This window comes from Antedon bifida, chromosome 6 (genome assembly GCF_963402885.1).
Source record: "Antedon bifida chromosome 6, ecAntBifi1.1, whole genome shotgun sequence".
NCBI lineage: Eukaryota > Metazoa > Echinodermata > Crinoidea > Comatulida > Antedonidae > Antedon > Antedon bifida.
This window is the reverse complement of record NC_136231.1, coordinates 18,875,471-18,897,614: the sequence shown is the minus strand read 5'-3', so window position 1 is coordinate 18,897,614 and position 22,144 is coordinate 18,875,471. Positions and strand designations below refer to the sequence as shown.

At 34.8% G+C, this 22,144-nt stretch overlaps 3 protein-coding genes across 4 annotated transcripts; all 3 read right to left on the bottom strand.

Moving 5' to 3' along the window:
• Window positions 1-935: 935 nt before the first annotated feature.
• Window positions 936-7,685, bottom strand: LOC144844987 (uncharacterized). 2 transcript variants are annotated; one of them, XM_078702105.1, is made up of 2 exons: window positions 6,728-6,782; window positions 936-2,379 (listed from the first exon to the last, which is right to left on the bottom strand). In XM_078702105.1, the coding sequence occupies exon 2, from the start codon at window positions 2,377-2,379 to the stop codon at window positions 1,510-1,512; it is 870 nt and encodes a 289-aa protein (XP_078558231.1). In that variant the 5' UTR covers window positions 6,728-6,782; the 3' UTR covers window positions 936-1,509. The 2 variants fall into 2 exon arrangements, with proteins under 2 accessions (XP_078558231.1, XP_078558230.1); XM_078702104.1 differs by lacking the exon at window positions 6,728-6,782 and adding an exon at window positions 7,451-7,685 and having other exon boundaries at window positions 937-2,389.
• A 1,865-nt stretch (window positions 7,686-9,550) lies between these two features.
• Window positions 9,551-10,897, bottom strand: LOC144844694 (uncharacterized). Its single transcript, XM_078701719.1, has 2 exons — window positions 10,731-10,897; window positions 9,551-10,523 (listed from the first exon to the last, which is right to left on the bottom strand). The coding sequence occupies exon 2, from the start codon at window positions 10,506-10,508 to the stop codon at window positions 9,612-9,614; it is 897 nt and encodes a 298-aa protein (XP_078557845.1). The 5' UTR covers window positions 10,509-10,523; window positions 10,731-10,897; the 3' UTR covers window positions 9,551-9,611.
• Window positions 10,898-12,442: 1,545 nt separating this feature from the next.
• On the bottom strand, window positions 12,443-20,190 carry LOC144844908 (histone acetyltransferase KAT8-like). Its single transcript, XM_078702016.1, has 10 exons — window positions 19,983-20,190; window positions 17,502-17,579; window positions 16,924-17,090; window positions 16,782-16,835; window positions 16,393-16,557; window positions 15,997-16,086; window positions 15,071-15,211; window positions 14,716-14,809; window positions 13,934-14,084; window positions 12,443-13,460 (listed from the first exon to the last, which is right to left on the bottom strand). The coding sequence occupies exons 1-10, from the start codon at window positions 20,188-20,190 to the stop codon at window positions 13,232-13,234; spliced, it is 1,377 nt and encodes a 458-aa protein (XP_078558142.1). The 3' UTR covers window positions 12,443-13,231.
• Between the last annotated feature and the right edge of the window lie 1,954 nt (window positions 20,191-22,144).

Sequence of the window (22,144 nt, the reverse complement as noted above, 5' to 3'; positions counted from 1 at the left end):
TTTTATTCAAATTCCTTTGTAACAAATTAAATTGCATTAAAATGCTTTTAAGGGCTACTTCTTATTCTATTTGTTCTCATTTAGTCCAGCGATTCACGCGATATTAACGCCATATATAGTCACAAATAGTAAGTGCTATCTATTCTACATAAAATAATTGGTCTCAAGAGTCTCATCAAGGTCGCATTTTCAAATTGATATTTGTAGATAAAGCATCCAATAATTTATACCCAGAGATAGTAAATCCGAATTTAGAAAGAATTGTTTCATACCCGGTAGTTTAATAGGTATTGGACATGGTCAATATAATTTATTATAGGCCTAGTACTCTCTATCTTGTATTATTGTGAAATACAGTTCGTTGAATCTTCACATTCATTGGTAGACCTACGGTACATTGTGGAGTGGGAAGGATATGCCCTCATTTTTAGGGATTGTTGAAGTGGGCCCCTTCCATCGATGACGAAATCTTTGAATTTGTGAAAACGGGTCATATTATAATTTTTGATTAGTTCCTCTTTTAGTCATTTTCTCGGTATTATCTGTGTCCAGTATAAATTCTCTATGTGTGTCATAAGGCCATACGCCGAACCCTTAACACACAATATATGTATTTAGACGTTTACAAAGAACCCTGTGTTTTTACTCTCCACCTTTCAAATCGGATCTGCGCTATCATCGATATCAATGTATATTACGTCCTGTTTGTCATGAATCATTACGAAATAATTTTTGCACTGTAATTCATAAAGCAAAAAGGAGCTGCTTGTTGAAAATAATCCATTTAGGTCTAATTTAGGAAATAAAAATAAAACAGGTTAATGTAGGGCTAAGTGGAAAATGTAACATTCTCCCCACACGTCACAACCAGATTAAAACAAATGATTAATGCACTTTAATTACAATTAGCTACACATTTTATTTCATCATAGTCACTATCATTTTAACTATTTAAACAGTATTAGAATTTATATTTAATAAAACATATAAAAATTAAAGCTTCGGTTACGTTAATTTTGTACAAAATATTGAAAAACAATATTACGCTATCCATACATTTGATATAAAAGGAGTAAATCTAAAAACGAAATATGTAGTCCTAAATAATATAATCATGATATCTTATACAAGAACAATTTAGCATTCACTATTGAATAAAATCTATAGGTTATTATGATATGGTGTAGGGGAGGGATGGCGTACGGAAGATCTTCCCCTCAACCCACCACCATCATACATACAAAGAACGAAGAGCTCCGTATAGTGCGTACACACGAAAGGGAAATTTAATATTTCTCTTTGGCTATAGGCCTAATTAGAAAGAATAATGCATAATGCTGAGGAAGAGCTTTCGAAATGTTATGTGTTATAACCACAATAATCAACATTGAATAGTACACTTTTGCATGCTATATTGAACTGCCATAATAATAATAATGTACTTTTACTTTTGAAAATTACAATATTGTTAGCCTATAAATAGGCATAATATTATAGATACATAATATTCTATAGTTTTTTCGCAAGCATTTTCTCATAAAAAGGCATTGCATGATCAATGCATGTTAAAAGATCGTCTGAAAGCTCGGACCGTGGCGGAGGATCCATATTGTCTGACTTCTTGAAACCTACACTATCGAACGCTTCTTTGTACGTTCCTACCATCTTGTGCCCCGCCAGTTGGAGTCGAGACATCGACCAATCATCTGCCGCACCTTGGTTAGCTTCCCATGACATCATACTATCTGAGAATTTGACACCGATAGCCTCGCAGTACTTCCGAAGAGTAGCCTCTGGATTGGTTTCTAGATCATCTGCGTCAATGATCACTGGTTCAGAATCCAGTCCCATCGATTTTACATGTTCGTATAACTTATAATGTTCCTCGAATCCATAACCTTCCGCTCCAGACAGTTTTAACATGGCGTCCATTCCCATTTTGGCCACATCTTCCGTCAACAATTTTACTAGTAACGCTTTCCATGATTTGTAGACCTTGTTAGGGTGACGTATTATAAATGTATGGCGATATCCTTTGGGGGCACAGTCCAATTTTCCTACGAGAGAAACCGAGGTGTCTTTAACGAACACTACATCTTTTCCTTCATGAGGAGCTTCTAGAAGAGACTCCTTTACCCAACTAAACGTATACTTTTTGTGATCCTGACCAGCGTCTGCAACCGACGCCATGGATTTATCTAGAATATTGATGGCTTCGTCATTCCAAGTGCTCGATCTTTCCGGGCCTAGAGATGCAGCGCAGGCGAATGGTTCGTTAATAATTTCGACATTATCAAGTTTTGACATGGACCGCACAACCGGCATTGCTAGACTACGTGGAACCATCCACAGCATGACACGTACTTGGTTGTCGGACATCTTGATTTAACTGACGAGAAAAAAAGACAAAACAAATTTAATGAAATTAACAATTTATTCTTAATGTCGATTCTGCAACTGTCCCAAGTAAATTATGACTAAATATCGCAAGTCATCAAACGAGTCTAGAAAGTACTGTTAATACATTGTTATCTCTGTCACATAGGTTCGTAATTTGCGATAGTTTTTCACTATCTATCTCAAGATGGCTGCAGAATCTGGTGTATGATTTAAGACACACAGCACATAAAAAAAGGAATACCAAATGCAATATCAGAATTAAAATTGTCACATAGGTTCGTCTCAAGATGGCTGCAGAATCACACACACAGCACATAATTAAAATAATTAAAATTGATGGCAAACCAGCACAATAATGAAGTAAGTTAACTTACGTATCTCGAGGACTCGATAATAAAGCAAAATAAGGCGTGAATACGCGCTACTACCTCCAACATAAATAAACAAAAACTAGAGAGCAGTACTATATTTAATGCATTTCATTCAGTGTTATTATGGATATGAGAAAGAAGTGCTTGAAAGAATCGACACTGATATTCAAAAATACGCGAGGCAAATTGGGAGAAAGCTAAGAACAAACGATGGAAATGACAAATCCTATAACATCGTTGAAGTAGAAACACGAAGGGCAAAGGCAGACGAAGGACGGCTGCATGAAAAGACGGAAAGGAAAGTTATGTGTTTTGGAAGAAAGCTATAAAAGATGGGAAAGAGAGAGCCCTTGAGGTGGAGAGAGACTGTAAACATCCTGAAGAGTATGGGGTCAGCACCAGCTTGATATTTCCGTTTCTTTTACCAACATTCAAGTGACAAACAATACTAACATGCTTTAAATATTTGCATCACTTTGTCTGTTATTAATGGTTTAATAAATATGCATGTTGGAGGACAAGAAACAATTGTGTTGTTAAAAATAGTACGATATGTTCTCACGGGTCGAAGCCCAATGGAAACGTCACTTATATTATATATGAGCGTAGAAAACAAAGCATGGTTAAAAATAAATTTTGTTTTGCTACAGTGCTATAAATCTTGTTTAAAGGTATGTATAATATACCACAATCAATGAACCACAAAAAAAGGGACAAAAATCAAAATAGTCATAGTAACATGTTTTTACGTTTGAACAGTTTGTATAATTAGTACATACCAAATATCTTGCTACTAAAACTTAAATGATATGATGGTAAGATTAGCTGGTCCTTAACATTAAAAAAAAAAGGTAAAAATACACGGGTTACATACGCAACGTTAATGTCTCTCACCTTATATACCACCGATCCACACACAATTTACTTTACTATCTTACAGCTGTTACTATATAGACCGTTACTATATATGTGAATGTGTACCGTCGTTATATACAGTATACGTATGGACTACGTCCTGTTTAAACTAAAGGTGATGATCTACTTGCTTATTCCTTCCTTCCTTCGGACTTATTTGTCGTCTATAAATAACATTAATTGTTGGTTCATCGTTCTCCTAGAACCCGTAATCAAAAACAACCTTTCCAAACGTTTCTAAGAAAATATATAATAGGTCTACAGTACGTCTGAAATTATTACCTTATTTGTCATAAGACGTATTTTTTCCTGAAAAAAAATACTTTTATATTCTCAACTGATTTAAAAGAATAGAGGAACTCAAGGACTAATGTAATACCATGGAAAAATACAATGCTATTACGAATAAAGCATTGTCCATTTGTATTTAAATCTTCCTAATTTTTACCAATGTCAGATGGAATGCCATCCTGAGATGAGTAGTAGTAATTTTGTTTATTTCATTTATATGTAATTTACTTTCTATGGACCAGAGTTTCCGAAATAAAAGATTGAATGAATGAATGAATGAATGAATAGCTGTTCAAAGAACGCACTATTAAATCCCTTAAGTCACAAATATTTTCGATTCAAGTTCATTGTATCATTTTGCAATCTTGTGGGCTCACTGGTAATCAACCTAGTGATAATTGTCATTATTCCAAACCTTTACGTGAATAGAAACAATTAAAGTGCTTATTAATTGTTTTTACCGTCAGGAAATCAAGACATGGCCTATAGGAATGTTTTTCTCTTATTTAGCTTACCACCACATTATCAACGAACATAAGTTGGTTGAGGGATGGATTCGAACCTATGACCTCGCACTATATCACTAGCGTTCATTATAGTCTACCTGATTCGAAACTAAAACCGTGGTTTTATACATGTTCAGGTTGCTCCATGGAGTAGGCCTAACAGACTATATTTAATCAATTTTTGAAATAGCTAATGTTTTGACGTCACTGGCAGAAAATCCTCTAGTCTTAGTAAGCTATCTGAAGTATACTAATAACTGTATTGTCACACAAGGACGTAGCGCTTAATTTCCTTTTGCTGATAATACGAAGAAACATATACCATTGCACAATTCCATGAATCATAAAAAATTATTAGCCTACAACACGCACATAAATCAGGTACTTGGCAGTGTGAACTCTGAATATTTTGATTTAATCAAATATATCGTAAACAGTGGTATTTAATGATGAACATTTATATACTGACTGGAATTATGATCCCACATCATTCGACGTCTGTAGAAATAGAATACCGTTCGATTATATACTGGGGTTTGAGTTGGTGTGGGCTGTGGGTAGGCCTATATACCGGTAGGCCTACTAAAAAAATAAGCCAAAACTAGCCATTCCTTTTCCTTAAGAGTTGTGGTTACAACAATGGACAGAGGCTAGGTTGCATACGCTGATTATTATTATTATTTCTCATAAATATTTTTTGCCTATAGAAAATGTAGTATATAGGCCTACTTTCTATTTTTTTTCAAAGTTTGGTCCATCTCTCGTACAAATAGGTTCACTTATGGCGGCATTAAACGTACGAAAATGATGCGACTTTGTCTTGTCGAAATTATTTTACTTTGCATGCGCCACCGATACAAAGGTAAATAAAATATTTTTTATTTAGACCAACTATAATTTAGTAACTAGTATTTTACTTATTGCACGAATAAGCGCATAGAAAAACAAACTAGAAAACAGTGCGTGCGGTGGCGGTGGAAACCTTGCGCGTTATATTCCATGCGCAGTCGTTGCCCAGACGACGTTGGTTACCAATGGCAAAAATTATAAACAAATGTAAAATGATGCAGTGGGGGCCTAGTGTGTCAGTTCATGTTCTGTTGATGAGCCGATTAATGTGCACAAAGGTAAGCTGTGTCGTATTTTTATTATTTTAACAATTCTGGAATTATGGCCAGATATGTTTTGTCTCAGGAGAATTAGTTACCCCAGTTATATAACTTGGTATATAATTATAAGACATCATGTGGGGGAGACTCTGCTGCAGCGTGGTATAAGATAATCAGAGATTGGTTCGAGAGACTTGCATTGCATGCTCTCATTGCCTGGTCCTTCTGACAGAATGTAACTCCAGGAGTTACACTAACCTGAGCTCCACACATCATCCATAAGAAAATGCCACCGGGGCCGGACATAATGTAGTTACGTACTCATAAGTCTATGGTACAGTAGGCCTACAACAAATGCTTGGTGGGCGATTTATGTTGTCGAAAATTATATCTTACTTTGCATTGGTTTATGTCAGTTTAACAATCTATGGACTAGGCCTAGAATCTTTTTTTTCGAACTGCATTGTCGGCAAAAAGAATTCCCTCTGGAATCATGATATGGTTTATGTTCTAATTGACGATCGAATGTGTAGACTGAATAATTTATTCAATACTAATGAGAATGGCAATAATGCATAATGACCATACTGATTAACTGCTTCCCTTTGATGGGTTATACTGTAGATGCAAAAAAGGATAATCTGTTGGAAATAAATGTTGTAAACATTTAAAGATCAAAAAGATCAATGTTAAAGGATGAGAAAAATATAATGTTAACAGTAAAAAGTTAGTAAGTAATTAGTATAACAGAGAATATGCATTGTTAAATGAAAATATGTTTGCATAGAAAAATCCAAAGAAAAATAAAATGGGACAAACCCATGGGATGGATTTATTAAACATAAACGTATTATAATTGTGTGAAATAAATATGCATGTAGATGAAAAAAAAAAAAAAAACAACTACGTAAGAAAAAATATGCTTTGTTAATGAAAATGTGTTATAGATAATATGTATAAAAAGAGGAAGCTATGTAATCAATGTGTATGTAAACAAATGAATAAAACTCTTTAAACAAGTATATGTAAACAGATGATTAAACAAACATTGTTAATATAATGATATGTATAGTGTATAGTGAAAAATATATGTAAAGAGAACAGTTGTATGGAAATAAAAGTGGGATGGACCCACATAAGATAAAAAAAAAACTGTTGGTTTTCGATGGAAGATGACGATTATGACTCCTCACTCCACAAAACGGACCTATATTCGGTTTAACTATACTCTCCAAGCATCCTTAAGTTTAAAATAGTCCTGCTTTTGAGATCTGAATACAGTCTGTATAATTGGTGAAGAGCCTAGGAATTTTTTGAACCGTTTGATGATGATACGATAGTACACATCGAAGATGAATAGGCCTACGATAATATAAATATTGAATATTCTGTATATTTTATATTTACGAACATGATCCTCACTATTAGGCCTCGCTATACATGGTTACAATTCATTTACACTTTGCCAGATCGTAGCCGAAGAAGGTGTTATATATACACATCATGGCTTTTTTATAGGTCCATGCTTAAATTATTGTACGTTACAAAAGTATAACAGGAAATTACCTTCCTAATTGGGACACCCCATCCAGGGTACACGCCACTATTAGGGGAAAGTTTTCCATAAAGCAAAGGCATTATAGATGTTTGATACTATATGGCCATTGCATTGTTCAAGTAATATAAAATGAAATAAATATTGAAGAGGAAAAAAGTAGGCCGATACAGCTTATATTAATCGCGATAACACAGATATATTGCTTAACGTTCCCGTTCACGTTCAAGACTCTATGGAGTACCGATAGTATATAAAATGGCATATGTTAAGATTAAATTATAAATTGGAAATATTACTTACCAATAAGCTGATAATCTCTGAGTTAACTGAAAACAATAATATTATGATGATGATTAAAAGTACAGAGTATAGCTACAGTTTCAACATACAGCACACTACTTGCAGTCTGTTTACGCACACTGATACAACTTTCAGATGGAGACCTAACCTAAATAAGGCGAGGTTTTAGTAGGTATAACAGCAACTCTGATTGGTTGGCGCTGAGCACCTGGATGTAATGGAAACAGGCGCCAATTTAATTAATATCATTCATGCTCAGAGGTGTTAAATCCAATATGATTATGCTACTTTTGTAAGCTAGTTCGTATCATGCTCCGATTCGGTTGACTTGTGTCTCATTTACTTTTTATTAATGAACCGGACGTACAGAGGACAGTGTACTGTGATCTACGAATGAATATCTGGCTTTTAACCGCCGAGGAGGATCTTATTATTTTTTTCAAATGTTATTTATTAAATCATAACCATATTAATGTCGATGAGATCATGTGAAACATCCCTGGACAATTTCCCAACATCCGTTATTCCTAAACAAGTATATACTCCTTTGGTGCAATGACCCTTGACATCTTTCCCCCAACCCAAGCTTAGGTACTTCTAATTCTGAAATAACCCTCTTCCCGCCCTCTTCTAGTAGTAGCTGTAGGCCTAGTAGTCGGACTTTTTAGTGAAAAAGTAGTGTTAAATAGTGTTTTTACTTTAAAAATTGAGCGATCCACAATCAAACTATAACGGTAACCATACATGAATCTTTGTTTTAAATAATCTATAGTAGATTATTCTGGATGTTTTGTGGCATAACAGCTGATTTACATTTGTCATTATGATAATCAGGAAACCTCGAGGAATTCTTTGTATCCGAGAAATGTACTATATCCTTAGGATAGACTTGCATTTCTCCGATATACAGAATAGGACTTAATTAATTAATAATTATAACCAAAGTATTATACGTGAATGCACCATATAGTACCGAAGAATCGGACAACATTTTAGTAGGCCTATTAGGTACAAACCGATAGGTTTATATTTGATTCCTGTGTTGTATTGTATGGAGAATGGCATTTTAGTCTTACGTTTAAGAAAAATGAATTGTAGGCTTCAGAATGGCAGCTCTATTCCTATATTAGTTCTACATACAGTACTAATTTAGATTCTAAAACGTATGCCCTAATTCATGGCATTTAAACGGGACGAGGGATTGAAACCGCTGTAGGATATGTATTCATATGTTTGGTGTGCCTCAGAGTGCCGATTCTTCCAATTCTGGATTGTATTTTCTTCTATTGTCCATGTTGGGTGCGATCACCGCCATATAATTCTAAGTATTATACAACTTTATTAACAGACATATTTCCTATAGTCATGTAACCGTCAAGCATAAACCAATCAACCGTCACCCGTGTTTAGATGATTATCGGTACTGTATCTTTAATTTATAAGTTGCACAGTATCAAGATAATTCTACTAGAGTATCACAGTATAACATTATTACAACGCACTGGGACATTGGGACATAGCAATTGCATGGTCAAGTATGTAAATTAACAAGGGTTACCAGCTGTAGCCGGTACATTGATAGTTGTAGTTGTTGGCCAAAATAATAACCTTAAACTCAAAAATGTCTTCACCGTGTAAGTGTCTGGCTTACAGGAAGTGGGTTTCCTAGAATCACGATGACATACAGTAAGGCATAATAATTAAAGCAGTCTCCGCATAAAACCCACATCCTTGTATTTTTTTTATTTTTGGCACGATGGAAATTCACGTCACGTGGTTTATGTAAGTGAAGTAGGAACGATAATCCTAACCAGTCTACGCAATGTAATACCGGTAGGCCTACACTGTATTTTTAAAAACCACTCATTTTGTTTAACTATTACAAATCATTATCAATGATGGTAATTTATCGTCCGGTATAACCGTAACTTTCAGATTTGTTATTCATATATATTTCGCCACAAACGCATTCATATCACGTAGTTGTATATTACAAAGCTTAAACAACACTTACAGTCAATAAAAATGAAATACAACATTTTCTCTAAAAATAATTGTTGGTTTATCTGTTCTATGCAACGTTATACATTACGGTCACTTTTTGCCAGTGAAAAGGGTAAGCTAATTTTGGTTAGAATAAGCAACGTTCAGAGTAGCCTCATTACACCGTCAATCGATCGGTATGCAGCTTTTCATAATATGGCATCGACACATCAATACACTCAAGCAAATCATCGGAGAACTCAGATCGTGGAGGAGGATCCATGTTAGTAGGCTTCTTGAAGCAAGTACTATCAAAGGCAGCCTGGTAAACACCGTATACGGCCTTGTTGGCTTGCAGCTGAAGCTTCGACGCTGCCCATTGCTTCACGACCCCGTCACCAGCTTCGAATTTCAATAGCTTATCTGTATACTGAAGACCTGAACTCTTGCAGAATTTTCGAAGTATTCCTTCTGGGTCCATAAGCAAGTCATCAGAATCGATAATGATTGGGTTCTTTTCTAGACCACTCTTCTTCACATATTCGTAAAGATCAAACAGCTCTTTGAAGCCATACCCTTCTGCCCCAGATGCTTTTAACATTTCAGAGAATAAGAAACCCTCCCCAGGGTGCGGCATCATTGCTGCAAACATCTTGTTCCAAGATTTGAAAAGTTTGTTTGGATGTCGTATCATGAAGGCATGTCTATATCCACGTGGGATCATATCGTATTTGTCTTTTGGAATGCTCATTGCCGTATCTTTACATACTACGGCCACTTTGCCGGGATATGTTCCTTCCAAGAGCGACTCTTTGACCCATTTGTAAGTGTAAAGATTGTGATCCAGACCCATGTCCATTTCGGCTTTTGAACTAATATCAGATACAGTATCTACAAAGCCTTCCACAGCACCCTTTACCAGGCGTTCTGGACCAAAAGCAGATGCACACGTGAACGGCTCAGATATGATCTTGACCCGATCCAGATTGCTCATCGATTTGAGGAAGACGGTGGATAGTGTTCGAGGAACCATCCAAACTATCACTCGCACAGGTTCTACTTCGTTTGACGCCATTTTGGTAGCAGTAGTCTAGTTTGAAAATAAAAATAATGAATTTTCTTATGATGAGTCAAGTTTATTTAAGTTCTCAGTTAATAGTAGACCTGTATTACCTGTACTTAAATATGTTAAGCATTTGACTTTTGACACTCGATTACATGCAACAGTATAATGTTGAATTCAATCGTTAACCCTATATTCACCCTTCTCACAGTAACATTATTGTCGTGTACATACCTCTTGATTTATTGGCACGTCGCAAGCAGTTTCAGGAAAGAACCATCTAAAAGCCAAAATCCAACGAAGCTATATCTGACCTCGACAGATCACATGATGTTTGTCCCTTATTATAATATATATCCTTGTAAAATAAACAACATGGTTCGTATTGACACAGTTACTTGCAGAGGTAAAAGTCTGATGAGTCAACGCAGCGCAAAGATACGGTATTAAATTATTTGATCAAGGTTCAACAGCGGAAATAATACCATATTGTGATATAGCTATAAACATTAATACCAAGGCAATGGAAATTATAATTGTCAATGCAGGTAATTAACATAGAAAATGGCAAATGGGAAATGAAAAATAAAAACAATATGCAAGGCCTACATTATTTGATGGACTTCACACAATACACACTATTATTAATTATTTCAATTGTATCATGTTGAAAATAATAAAGACACATCTATCAATGGACGTGTTAATCTATAACATATCTCTCTATCCTAAAAATATGAATGAGCTTGAGAATAATTCTAACTGGATACAAATTGTTCATAACTCAAAACACGGAAAAGATACCCGATCAGTGCTTGGAATGTTCCTATTTTGGTGGTTAATTTTGGACGTATCGTAAAGTTATTATTAATTTATCGTTCGAGCAAGATGTTTTGTTCTAATACATGATCTGGTAAAATTGTAACTCAATAATCGAGATTTTTGATTTTAATCTCTTAATGGGTTTTAAGACGCACTTAAGCCGCATGTATGAATTTTTAATCCCACTATTAAAATGATGTTTTCTGTTCTGTCACAAAGGTCAGCTAAACGTCTCATTTTTGCTTTTTGCGTTGAACTGCATTTCTCGTACATTAAAGGAAACAACCTTCATCAAATGTGCCATGAATTGTTTAGTTGCACAATCGTAATCTGTAGGAAAGGTGAACTGGGTCTACTGTATATAACGTTTCGGGACCGGTAGGCGAAATACATATGCGCGCACGTGCAACACGACTATGACACACATGCCCAGTTCAAATCTTTTATAAACAAGCTCGTACTGTAGATAACGTTTATCTCTACCGAGAATAATTTGTATCTGATGAATGCAGCTCGAAGGGAAATATGAGATTAAATCATTAATATTAATGTACTGTAATTATGTAAATGAGGTAGCGAATAGATTCGTATCGACTTGCTTGGTGGTCGATAGGCCTACTTGTATAATGAATTCGATATGACATAATTTTGTAATGACAATATTTTGTCTACAATACGTTGGATTATGTAAATGTGTCTACGTTAAATGTGCAGCGAATGCTTGCAATATTCGGCTGGGCTGTGTCACAAGCTGTCGTCTACGCCATTCTCGCCTTCACCACTACGTCTATGCAGTGCGTTCTAGAAACCCGCGCTCATGTCTACGTACATATATTGCGTCCTAGTTGCATTGGCTTCACGTCCTACATGTATTTAAACGTTACGTTCACGTACATTACGTCATACATGCATTTAAACGTTACTGCATACGCATTACGTTACGTCATGTGTGAATTACGTTGCTTACTACGTACATAAATACGTCCTACGATTATTGTACGTTACGTCCTAGACTCTTTTTACCGTTTTAAAAAATCAAACTTTTACATGAATACACCACCATTAAGAATAAATAAATCGACATGAATTTACCACCCTTTTAATTAGCGGGCCTACATAATTAGCATTGTAGTAACATTTCTCTAATCAGTAGTGAGGCAAAAATCATTTCCATGAAACATACCTGAAAATTTACATTTTTTGTTGTGCAGCATTGCAAATACTGTATGTTAACACAAACAGATGTTTCTGACACTCAAAGAAATTAGCATTTTTGTAAAATGTTTGTATTTATTCAATACAGTTTACTATACATTAATTTACAATCTAAAAAAAATTTATTGGATAATAGCCGTTTTACAGTTCCACCACAAAAATCCAATATTTACATGTTGGAGAATACATTAATGTGCCAATAATAATAGAATATTAATTTGTGTTTCTTTCTAGATACTCTGTAGATCCTTCATTTTTAATATTCTGGTTTTATTTATGAGAACTTGAAACACACTTGCATGTTTTTATTTAAAACACTACCATTTCTTCACAAAATGATAAAAACAATGTACAGTATGTATCATATAGAAATAATAATATAACATTATATCGTTGATGCTCAAGAAACTAATTGACCATGATACCTTAGTGTAATATTGTTTATACAGTATGTGAAAATAACTGGCAAGCACTAACCATGCTCTAGCAATTACTTGTAGTCTGTTTACACTGTTTTCTTAATGCATTTATGCAATTTAAACAAACTATGTCAAGTGTACGCATAATCAGACATTTGATTTGAATAAAATATCCATTCAAACTCTATACATTCACTTTGGTGGGACAACACTAAATGGGCACTAGTTATGTATATCAGTGCTTTCTTTATTGGTGCGTCTATAAAAATTACCTTCATTTCATTTTTTCAACTTGGAACCAAACTTTGCACTTGGTTTCTTAGGAGGACTCCATCTGAGGGCGTTGCCGTCTACTGTAAGACGTGGTTTGCGATATTGTGTGCTCTTTAAATGTTCTTCCACTAACTTTGGCGTTACACACACAACATGCTGTCCTTTCCAGTACTTCACCATGTTGAGCGCTTGTAGTGTGCTGATGATGTCATTCTGAGCAATGCTCGTCATTGAACTGAAAATAGTTATTATAGAGATATTAGGAACTTAACGCATCAGAACAGGAGCGTCTGTGTTCATCGGAGCGTGACAGTTTATTCCTTCATGTCTAGCGATCATTTTACAATTCTAAGCAGTGTTACCCTCCACAAATCAGTTTTAATTATGTTATTAAAATGTTCATTTTTGTAAACACAACATTAAGACATATATTGTTACAAAACTTCAATTCAAATTAATTGTACTGTAGTATTTAAAAATAATATGTTTTTTTGTGAGTAATCTTGACATTTTGAGATGTTGGGAAAGTGGGTCCTTGTTCAGAAAATAAGATTTTCATTAATTTCAAACTTAAGTGGTCGGAACTTTCAAAGTTGCCCTTTAATTTGTGATTGCTTTACCATTTACCATGCTTTATCATATACAATGAAAAAGAAACAAGTAATCAAAGCCGGCTTGGCACTCGTCCTGGATTTAAGTAAACCATACCTAAGGTCTTTGATGGAGAGTGTGCCACGGAAATCTCTTAAAATCTCTAACAGAACCCAAGACCAGTAACTTCTGTAACTTAGTTTGCCAAGATCTGATAATGGCTTCTCTGGTGAGCCAACTTTATTTTCAATCTTTGACAGTTCATAACCTGTGTAAAAAAGTGAAAAATTAAAATTTGATGAATAAACATGGTTTGTTATACGATCTTACTCAGTTATAATCAAATGATGTCTTTGATACTAGCATGAAATGAAACCAAACCAAATACAGGTACGGCTTGGTTCCCACTTATACGCAACGTGGGCACAGCGCAAGTAGGTTAACATTAAGTACATTCCGGATGATCAATCGTGCCATGATTGGACACTGCATTGCGTGGAAACCAAGCTTATGTTAGAATGAAAAGTCCACTGATTTTATTATTCCGTCAAACACACTTTATTTCATTACGATTGAAGGAGCTGATTGAAAATTAATAAATGCTCAATGCATTTTTTTAGTAGTTGTTTGTATCTTTGGCTTCTTTTTAGTCGTGTGGACGCGACTCTATAGTTTACTATGTCGGTCGGTCTGTTGGTCGGTCCGGTATCACTATGCGTTTTATCGCTTTTCTGTACTTTTTTAACTGTTTTGATGTACAGAAAAGTTTTAAAGTACATTACTTTTTGAAAGTTCATTTTTTTCTGAGAGCACGCGACTTATGGCTGTTGGCCTTGTTTTATATACAAAATAATATTTTAGCCACAATATTATTTGTTAGTCGTTGGTGAACAACTTACTAAAAGCAATCAACAGTTTGCCATAGCCCTTTCTTTGGAATGGTGGAAGAGTTAATATACATGCAACGTTGTTACCATCTGGTGACTCCTTTTCCTGTGGGGAACAATATTATTCATATGAACATTGAGAATATATTACTACATATCAGGGAATATTACATTTTGTTGAAACCTTTTAATAGAATATGAAACCAGAAACTTTCATACTGGGCAAGGTATATGTTTGTGACATGGTCATGTCATGTGGAGTTGGTGGGAAGTGGAGTTGTGAAGTTATTGGGAAATGGAGCTTTGTTGGGTCTCAACAGTGTCCTCTTAATATATAATAGGGGTTGTACAGTAACGGTCTACATACCTTAGAAAAGAAGCCAACAATATGCGCTCCATAGCGGTCAACTTCAGTGAGTATGTAGAATAAGAATGGCTCAACATCAAAGTACAGAGTTTTATGGTCCAAAAACAACTTAGCAAGAAGACAAACATTTTGACAGTATATCTGAAGAAAGAACAATAGCATTTTTAAATGAACTTCAAATTATCACAACCAATTGATTAAATTCCTTCTCAAACAAATGAATTGAGGAATTTTCTATCCTGGTTCAAGTAGATATTATATTATAGTTCTAGAGCTGTATATATATTCAGATAAGTTTTTATTTATTGGTCATCACTTTTTTTTATCAGTTGCACACACTGTCGTGCAACCAAAATAGAGCAAGAAAACAAATGAGCAAAATAATGTTGCATCCATTGGTATTAGATAGACACAAAACCAGATCCCTGAAGGACTTCAGGTTTACATTTTATGAAAGTTATGATAATGACCAATTTATATATTTTGAATAATGGTTAAATTATTAGGTCAATATTTACAAAACTGACCTTTCCTGCCATTTTTTGACAAACATTTTCATTAGAGCAAATAGAAATATGTATGTTGTAAACAATTTGAGACCAAATAGAAGCCTGTACAGTTAGCGGTTGCCAAGATATACAATCATATTAATTACAGTATTAGGCAAATTTTATCAAAAATTTAAAATAACAGAAAAATAAATCTAAAAAATTTTCCCCAAGATGAATTTTTGTCGATTTTGGATATGTTATTCCCCATAAAATTCTGCTTCCAATGATGTAAAAATGTCTTTTGTACAATTTTTTCCCGGTTAAACCCTTCAACTACCAGACTAAAGGCATTTTAGGCAACATTTCCACATATTTCAGATAACAATCCTAAAATGATATCATCGTATTTATGTCTACAATTTGTTTGAATCTCACCTTGGAGTCATGTCCGTCAACTTCATACACTGATATTGAACCTTTTCTGTAAATTTCTTTACCAGGGGGTTGTCGCACTGAACATGTACTCTAGAAAATGAACGATTGGAATTGAAACACCACCATATATGCGATTTCAGAAACTTAAACTCTGAATGTGAGGACAGGGATCCAGACTTATTTATATTTCATATTTTTTTCTCCTATATTGGGGGTTTTTCTTTTTGGCCAGGAAGCTGTTAAGCAGATATTTTACTTGCCCTTACCAACTGTAACTTGTCTAAAAAACATTTGTGAATAGATGGAGGTGTAGGCTAAAAACTTGGTACTTCATTATTTGCGCTCTTGGTCCCAACTTTATCAATAAAGTACTTATGTATATTCTGTATGTCTTACCATGTGTTTTTTATATGTTCTCTCATACTTCATGTAAGTCAGGCAGTACTCGCAGATCCACAGTTTTGGTTGACGACCGAATTCTTCCGGGTAAGGCGAGAAATACCAAACATCAATCTCATATTTTCCAATCTGGATTCTATCGACATACTTTACTTTTGTAATCTACAGAAAATATGTTTGTAAATAGCAAAAATACTATGACTAAAAAAGCTTTAAAAGTGTATGTATTTCTTTATAATAATTTACTAGTACATCATAGTAAACATTTTTACAAAACAATCCATCAACTATCTATCAACTAAAACCAAAGTATAGTCATGTCCCGGGACCACACTCTATTAGTCACCACGGATAGAAATGAATGGATGACTTTTTACAATACTTACTAGTTCATGTTCTTTCTCTAAAGCTGCTGTTGTGGGGTCCATTTCCGCCAATGTCTACAAATACAAACAAATATTATAATTATAAATTACAGTCACAAAAGATTTTTACTCTTTGTTGAGTGATTATTTAGAGAGTTTATACCTTCTGGACATGGTTGATTTCATCATGTTTTCGTTTCTGGTTACGAGTTATCTTTCTGTCTGGTTGGTCAGCAAAGATAACATTTTGGTCAATTTGTTTCTTAACCTCCACTGGACGTTTCACATCTAAGCGGTTCACATCCACCCATTCATCCATACGACGATTCACTAAAACAGCAAAATAACAAACATTAATTACGGAAGATAAGAACACAGTGGTTAGCAATTCAATGTTAACTTACATTGTTATCTACAAATTCAACTTCATCGCTGCATACAAAAAATAGCGAAAAAGAAAGAGATGAACCCTATGCACTATTAATGCCTGCAACAGCAATAATAATATCGGGGGTCAAAATCTATCATAATTTTAAGTAAAGTATTTAAATATAAATAAATCTCTAAGCAAATAAAAGGAACCAAAACCACTTTAAAACGAATTAAGGATTGTTTAATTTAATTTATTCAAAGATTTTTTTTTATTCCACATATTTTGTAGCATTCCTTGGTAAGTTTGCACTTTGTTCGTAGTTTTAAAGTAAAAGAAACATTATACAAAAAAGTTATACACTTTCTTACATCCTTTGTAATGAACATAGTACTCGGTTCTTCCTGACTTGTAGTCATTGTGTCGAGATTGCACCACTTCAGCATTAACTGAAAAACAAAGAGTGTAAACAATTAAATTACTTCCATTGTTGATTTATTTGCCTCTCATTGGCATTGCAAAAACAACCTTTATTTTTAATACCAATTATCCTGGAGAGATGACAACTAAGTCTAACTAGATTTAATTCATCACTACGACGAATTATAGGTTATGCATTGATTTAAATAAAGATAATAGATTTTTAAAAGATATATTGATTGATTGATTGATTTTCTCAGAATCTGTAATTATTTATAATATATGATAGGATCTTGTTTACGCAAATACAATAGCTGGTATCACAATCCGATCAAAGATCCCTCTGCGTATATTACCACACCACACCACCACATTTGTTACATAATAATAAGACATAAGTTACTTTTTATCTAGATTTCATTATAAATCATGTGTATAATCTATACAAGTTGTAGAAAGATGCCTCCGTGTATTTACTATGCAGTGACCACTTTGGTTCAGATAGATTATTACATACCACAATGAATTATAATTTTTTACTATGATAACATCTTTAAAAATTAAAAAAAATGAAGCAATGTCAAACTATATATTTTTAACTTTAATATATGAACATTTTAAGAAAGAAAGTTAATGTTAAGTTTGTTATTTCGGCCTAAGAAAATGTCATAATTTGTTTGATTGTTGGAATTAATTTTTTTAAATTTAAAATGCAATTAATGATGACTTAATCAACTTTTGTTCTCTTGATAATAAATCATACATATGATACATACACTTCAAGAAAATGAAATAAAAAATAGGTGTTCCCCAGCATTCTGACGATCTATATAAATTTTAAAATTTAGCATATTTTCACCATTTTGTTAACTTATACGTGCGTAGCCTGTCACTTTTGACGTGCACGTATAACGCAATTTCGAGTTGAAAAGTGAATCAAATATGATGATATTATTAAAGAAAGGTTGTAAAACAGAAATTGGGCAAAAAGAGTGCGCATTAACGTTTAACGTGCAGTGCGCGTGCAAAAATCTGCGCACTCATGGCAATTTTTTAAACGCTTAAAATTGCCTGAAACGTACTATAATTTCATTGAAAATAAATTTTGAACATTGTATTGCCATATGATGAAATATGACCTGAAATTTATGAGTACCAAATTTTGTTTAAAAATGATTCATGTTTGTGAAGATATGATTACAAACGTGATTTTGTTAAATCGCGCGTAGATCGCATAATTTTTGATTGCGCACCGTGAAAACATAACCACATCGATTCCTGGCCATATAAGGAACGCCGTGGTTAGGATTCCGGCACCGGAATTCAACTGCCCACCGTTAGGGAATCCGACACGCTATTGCGCATGCCTAGAGCGAAGTAATTATAGCGTGCACTAATGCCACAGACCGCGCACCACACCACCGCGAGAGAGTCGGACGTTGTTATATGTATTTACTGTAGCCTAGTTAGTCGTTGCGCGGGGGAGAGAGCGATGGATGAAACTTGGCCTAGGCCCTAGGCCATACATGAATTAAATAATTAAAATACGACTACGCCACGTGTTAAAATAATTATTATGATATTGATAAGAATCAGTATCTATCTAAGAATCGTAATGCTGTAATTTTATTAGACAGAGGAAGTATGAAGTTCGGAACAGGAGAAAAACACAGGCCTACCCAGTCAGTGGCATAACGCTTGCGTATTTCAAGAAATGTACGAAAGTGAATATAGCGTAGCGTTGCGACCCCGACCAGTTCTGTTTTTTTTTTTACATCATATCCGCGCGGCGGCTGCCGTCAACAAATCAACTTGTATACGAGTGCATGTTATTACAGTATAATGCGTTATATGAAATATTTTATTTTGTACTTGAAAATCATAAAACTAGTCATGTAATTATAAATCATAATTATATGAAGTTTATATATGAATGGGCTAGGCTAGTTCGCCGTGGCGCAGCTATTAATTGATCTGTTTAGCAAAGATAGTGTAGTATCGTTGCTGTTAGAGTCTGTAGATGATAGAGTATAGAGTCGCCGATTACCTCGCTCTGGGCATGCGCAATAGCGTGTCGGATTCCCTAACGCTGGGCAGTTGAGTTCCGGTGCCGGAATCCTAACCACGGCGTATAAGGAATATACTCTGAAAAATTGACTTAGCTAGGATGAAACTGATATCAAGATAATTGACAGACAAAATAGTGCTAAATAAGGAAAGAATAAATAAATAAATAAAGATCCTGACAGAATCAAGATACATATGCATGATAATGCATATAACCTAATAACGACCTCATGACTAGCCTACTCTATGGCCTACTGTACTTTTTTTTAGGCCTAGGTCGTGCCGCTTACAACAGGCCGCCTACTACTACAATTATTAGCCCTAACTAAGGCCTAGTACTAGCCTAGCTAGGATTGAATACTTACGCCACGTGTTATCAGCTCGCTTTACAAGGTAATTTTCACCAATAACAACGTTAAAGTTTTTCTCTTCTGAAACATTTTCTTTATCTTCGGTAACTGCAGCATCCTTCTGCTTATTTTCAATCTTATCTGAAGATAATAAAGGCTTTTCTTCAGCATTTACTTTTGGTGTTTTCACAACACCGTCCGATGTCGCACAGCCATCCGCCATTATTATTATTATTGCTAGTGGTCGATACCATTTTAAACAAAGGGAAGGTAATTGTAATTGCCCACAATACGCAACAATTTGTCCTTCATGTCACGGGTGAAAATTATAGCATTTATCCGATAATTAGTTACTCGATTGGAAGGAGATAATTATCGGTTAATTTTTCTAGAGAGGAATCGGTTAATTATCGGTAAATTTTTGGCTGCTGAAACACGGCCAAATGCATAAGTTAAGTACGAATCTGCATACAACTCATTTTACAAATTCTCATTTAGACTCTCTGCACAGACGTACTGTAGGGTGTGCGCATGCCCAGTCCAAGTTTACAAATACCAATTTTTTTTTCAGCCTAAACCTCTGTCTACACTTTATGTGACATTTGATGTGCCCATATATGGATACGATGAAGTAATATCACGACCATATTTGGGAATATCAATACCATATTTAGGCACATCACACTTTTTTGTCAAACTAGTTTGATAGTGTAGACAGAGCTTAGTAAACTAAACTTCCGCATGAATAAGTGTTTCCCTAATGCTTCCGTTCTCTGAATATAACTGCTTAAAGGAGCGGCGCGAAACATTTAAGAAACATGACATTTTGCACGGATTTTCATCATCATTTTTCATTCTGGTTCATATAATCATTATAGCTCTGCCAAGGAAACTAAATTTAACAATATTGTCGATGTTTACTCCGAAAAAGTACATATTATAGTTTAGGGCCGGGCAAGAAAACGCCCGGCCCCGGGAAAAAATCTTTGGTTATTTAATTTACTTTAACGGGAAATATAAAGAAAACGATCAACTTTATTGTTTAAAATAATTAGCAATTGTTTGAAATAATTAAAAATAGAAAATAATCGTACGTTATGAACGAATTTAAACAATTTAATTGTTAATCACAAAGCGAAAATTGAACTTTGAAAGCTAAGTGAATCAGCCATCATAGTTACATATTAATATGGAACGCAATATGCAGTCCGACCGAAATATGACGTCCAAGTTATTTATCTTGCGCCGCGTAGCGGCGCTATACAATCTTGGGTTGCATAAAAAAAAAAGACCGATGGTGGAATGGAATTCGAATGGTGTATCATGGCAACGATAGAACAAATCGACCGTTCTACGCCGCGCATAGAACAAAAAGATGCACTTCGAACATGTGTACGCACACGCGCTCAAAATTATCTATATAAGCAGCGCACCGGCAACCTAAAAATCGACAACGACAAGAGACAAGACTCTCTACCAGTTGTTTTTTTTTGTGCTTACACAAAAAGTGTTGCTAAGTAAACGTGAATTCGAATTCGAAACTTACCAAGACGACGATCATGGCAAACAAATCGATTGTTCAACCAGACATCCTGATGAAACCAATAATTGGAGGGTAGGCCCAAATACAATTTAATAGTGTTAATAATAGTTCTAGCCTAGGCCTAGCTAGGCTAGGCCAGGCCTAATAATAATAATAATATGAGGGACTGCTAACGTAAACTTGGCCTAGTTATTTAGTTACTGTAGGCCTAGGCCATAGAGTCTAGTAGTAGTAGTACTAACTAGTAGGCTAGATGGCCTATAATTAAATAGGCTAGGCCTATAGGCTAGCCTATCCTGCCTCTCTACCTCCGAGTCCTAGGCTATCTTAGTATTACTATTAGTAGTAGGCCTAGGCTAGCCTAGGCCTAGTATAGCTACTTATTTATATAGTAATTTGCTGTAGATTAAGGCATCCTTTAACCTAGCTAGGCTAGACCTAACTTGTCTTTAGTTAGTCTGTATGTAGGTAGGCCTAATTAATTAGAGTCTGGGCTGGGGCATTAATTTTTATAGGCTAGGCTAGGAATAGAAATAGGACCTACCTAGAGGTCTAAGCTTACATAAAGGTATAGGCCTAGACCAGGCCTAATAATAATAATATGAGTAACTGCTAGGCCTAGTTATTTAGTTAC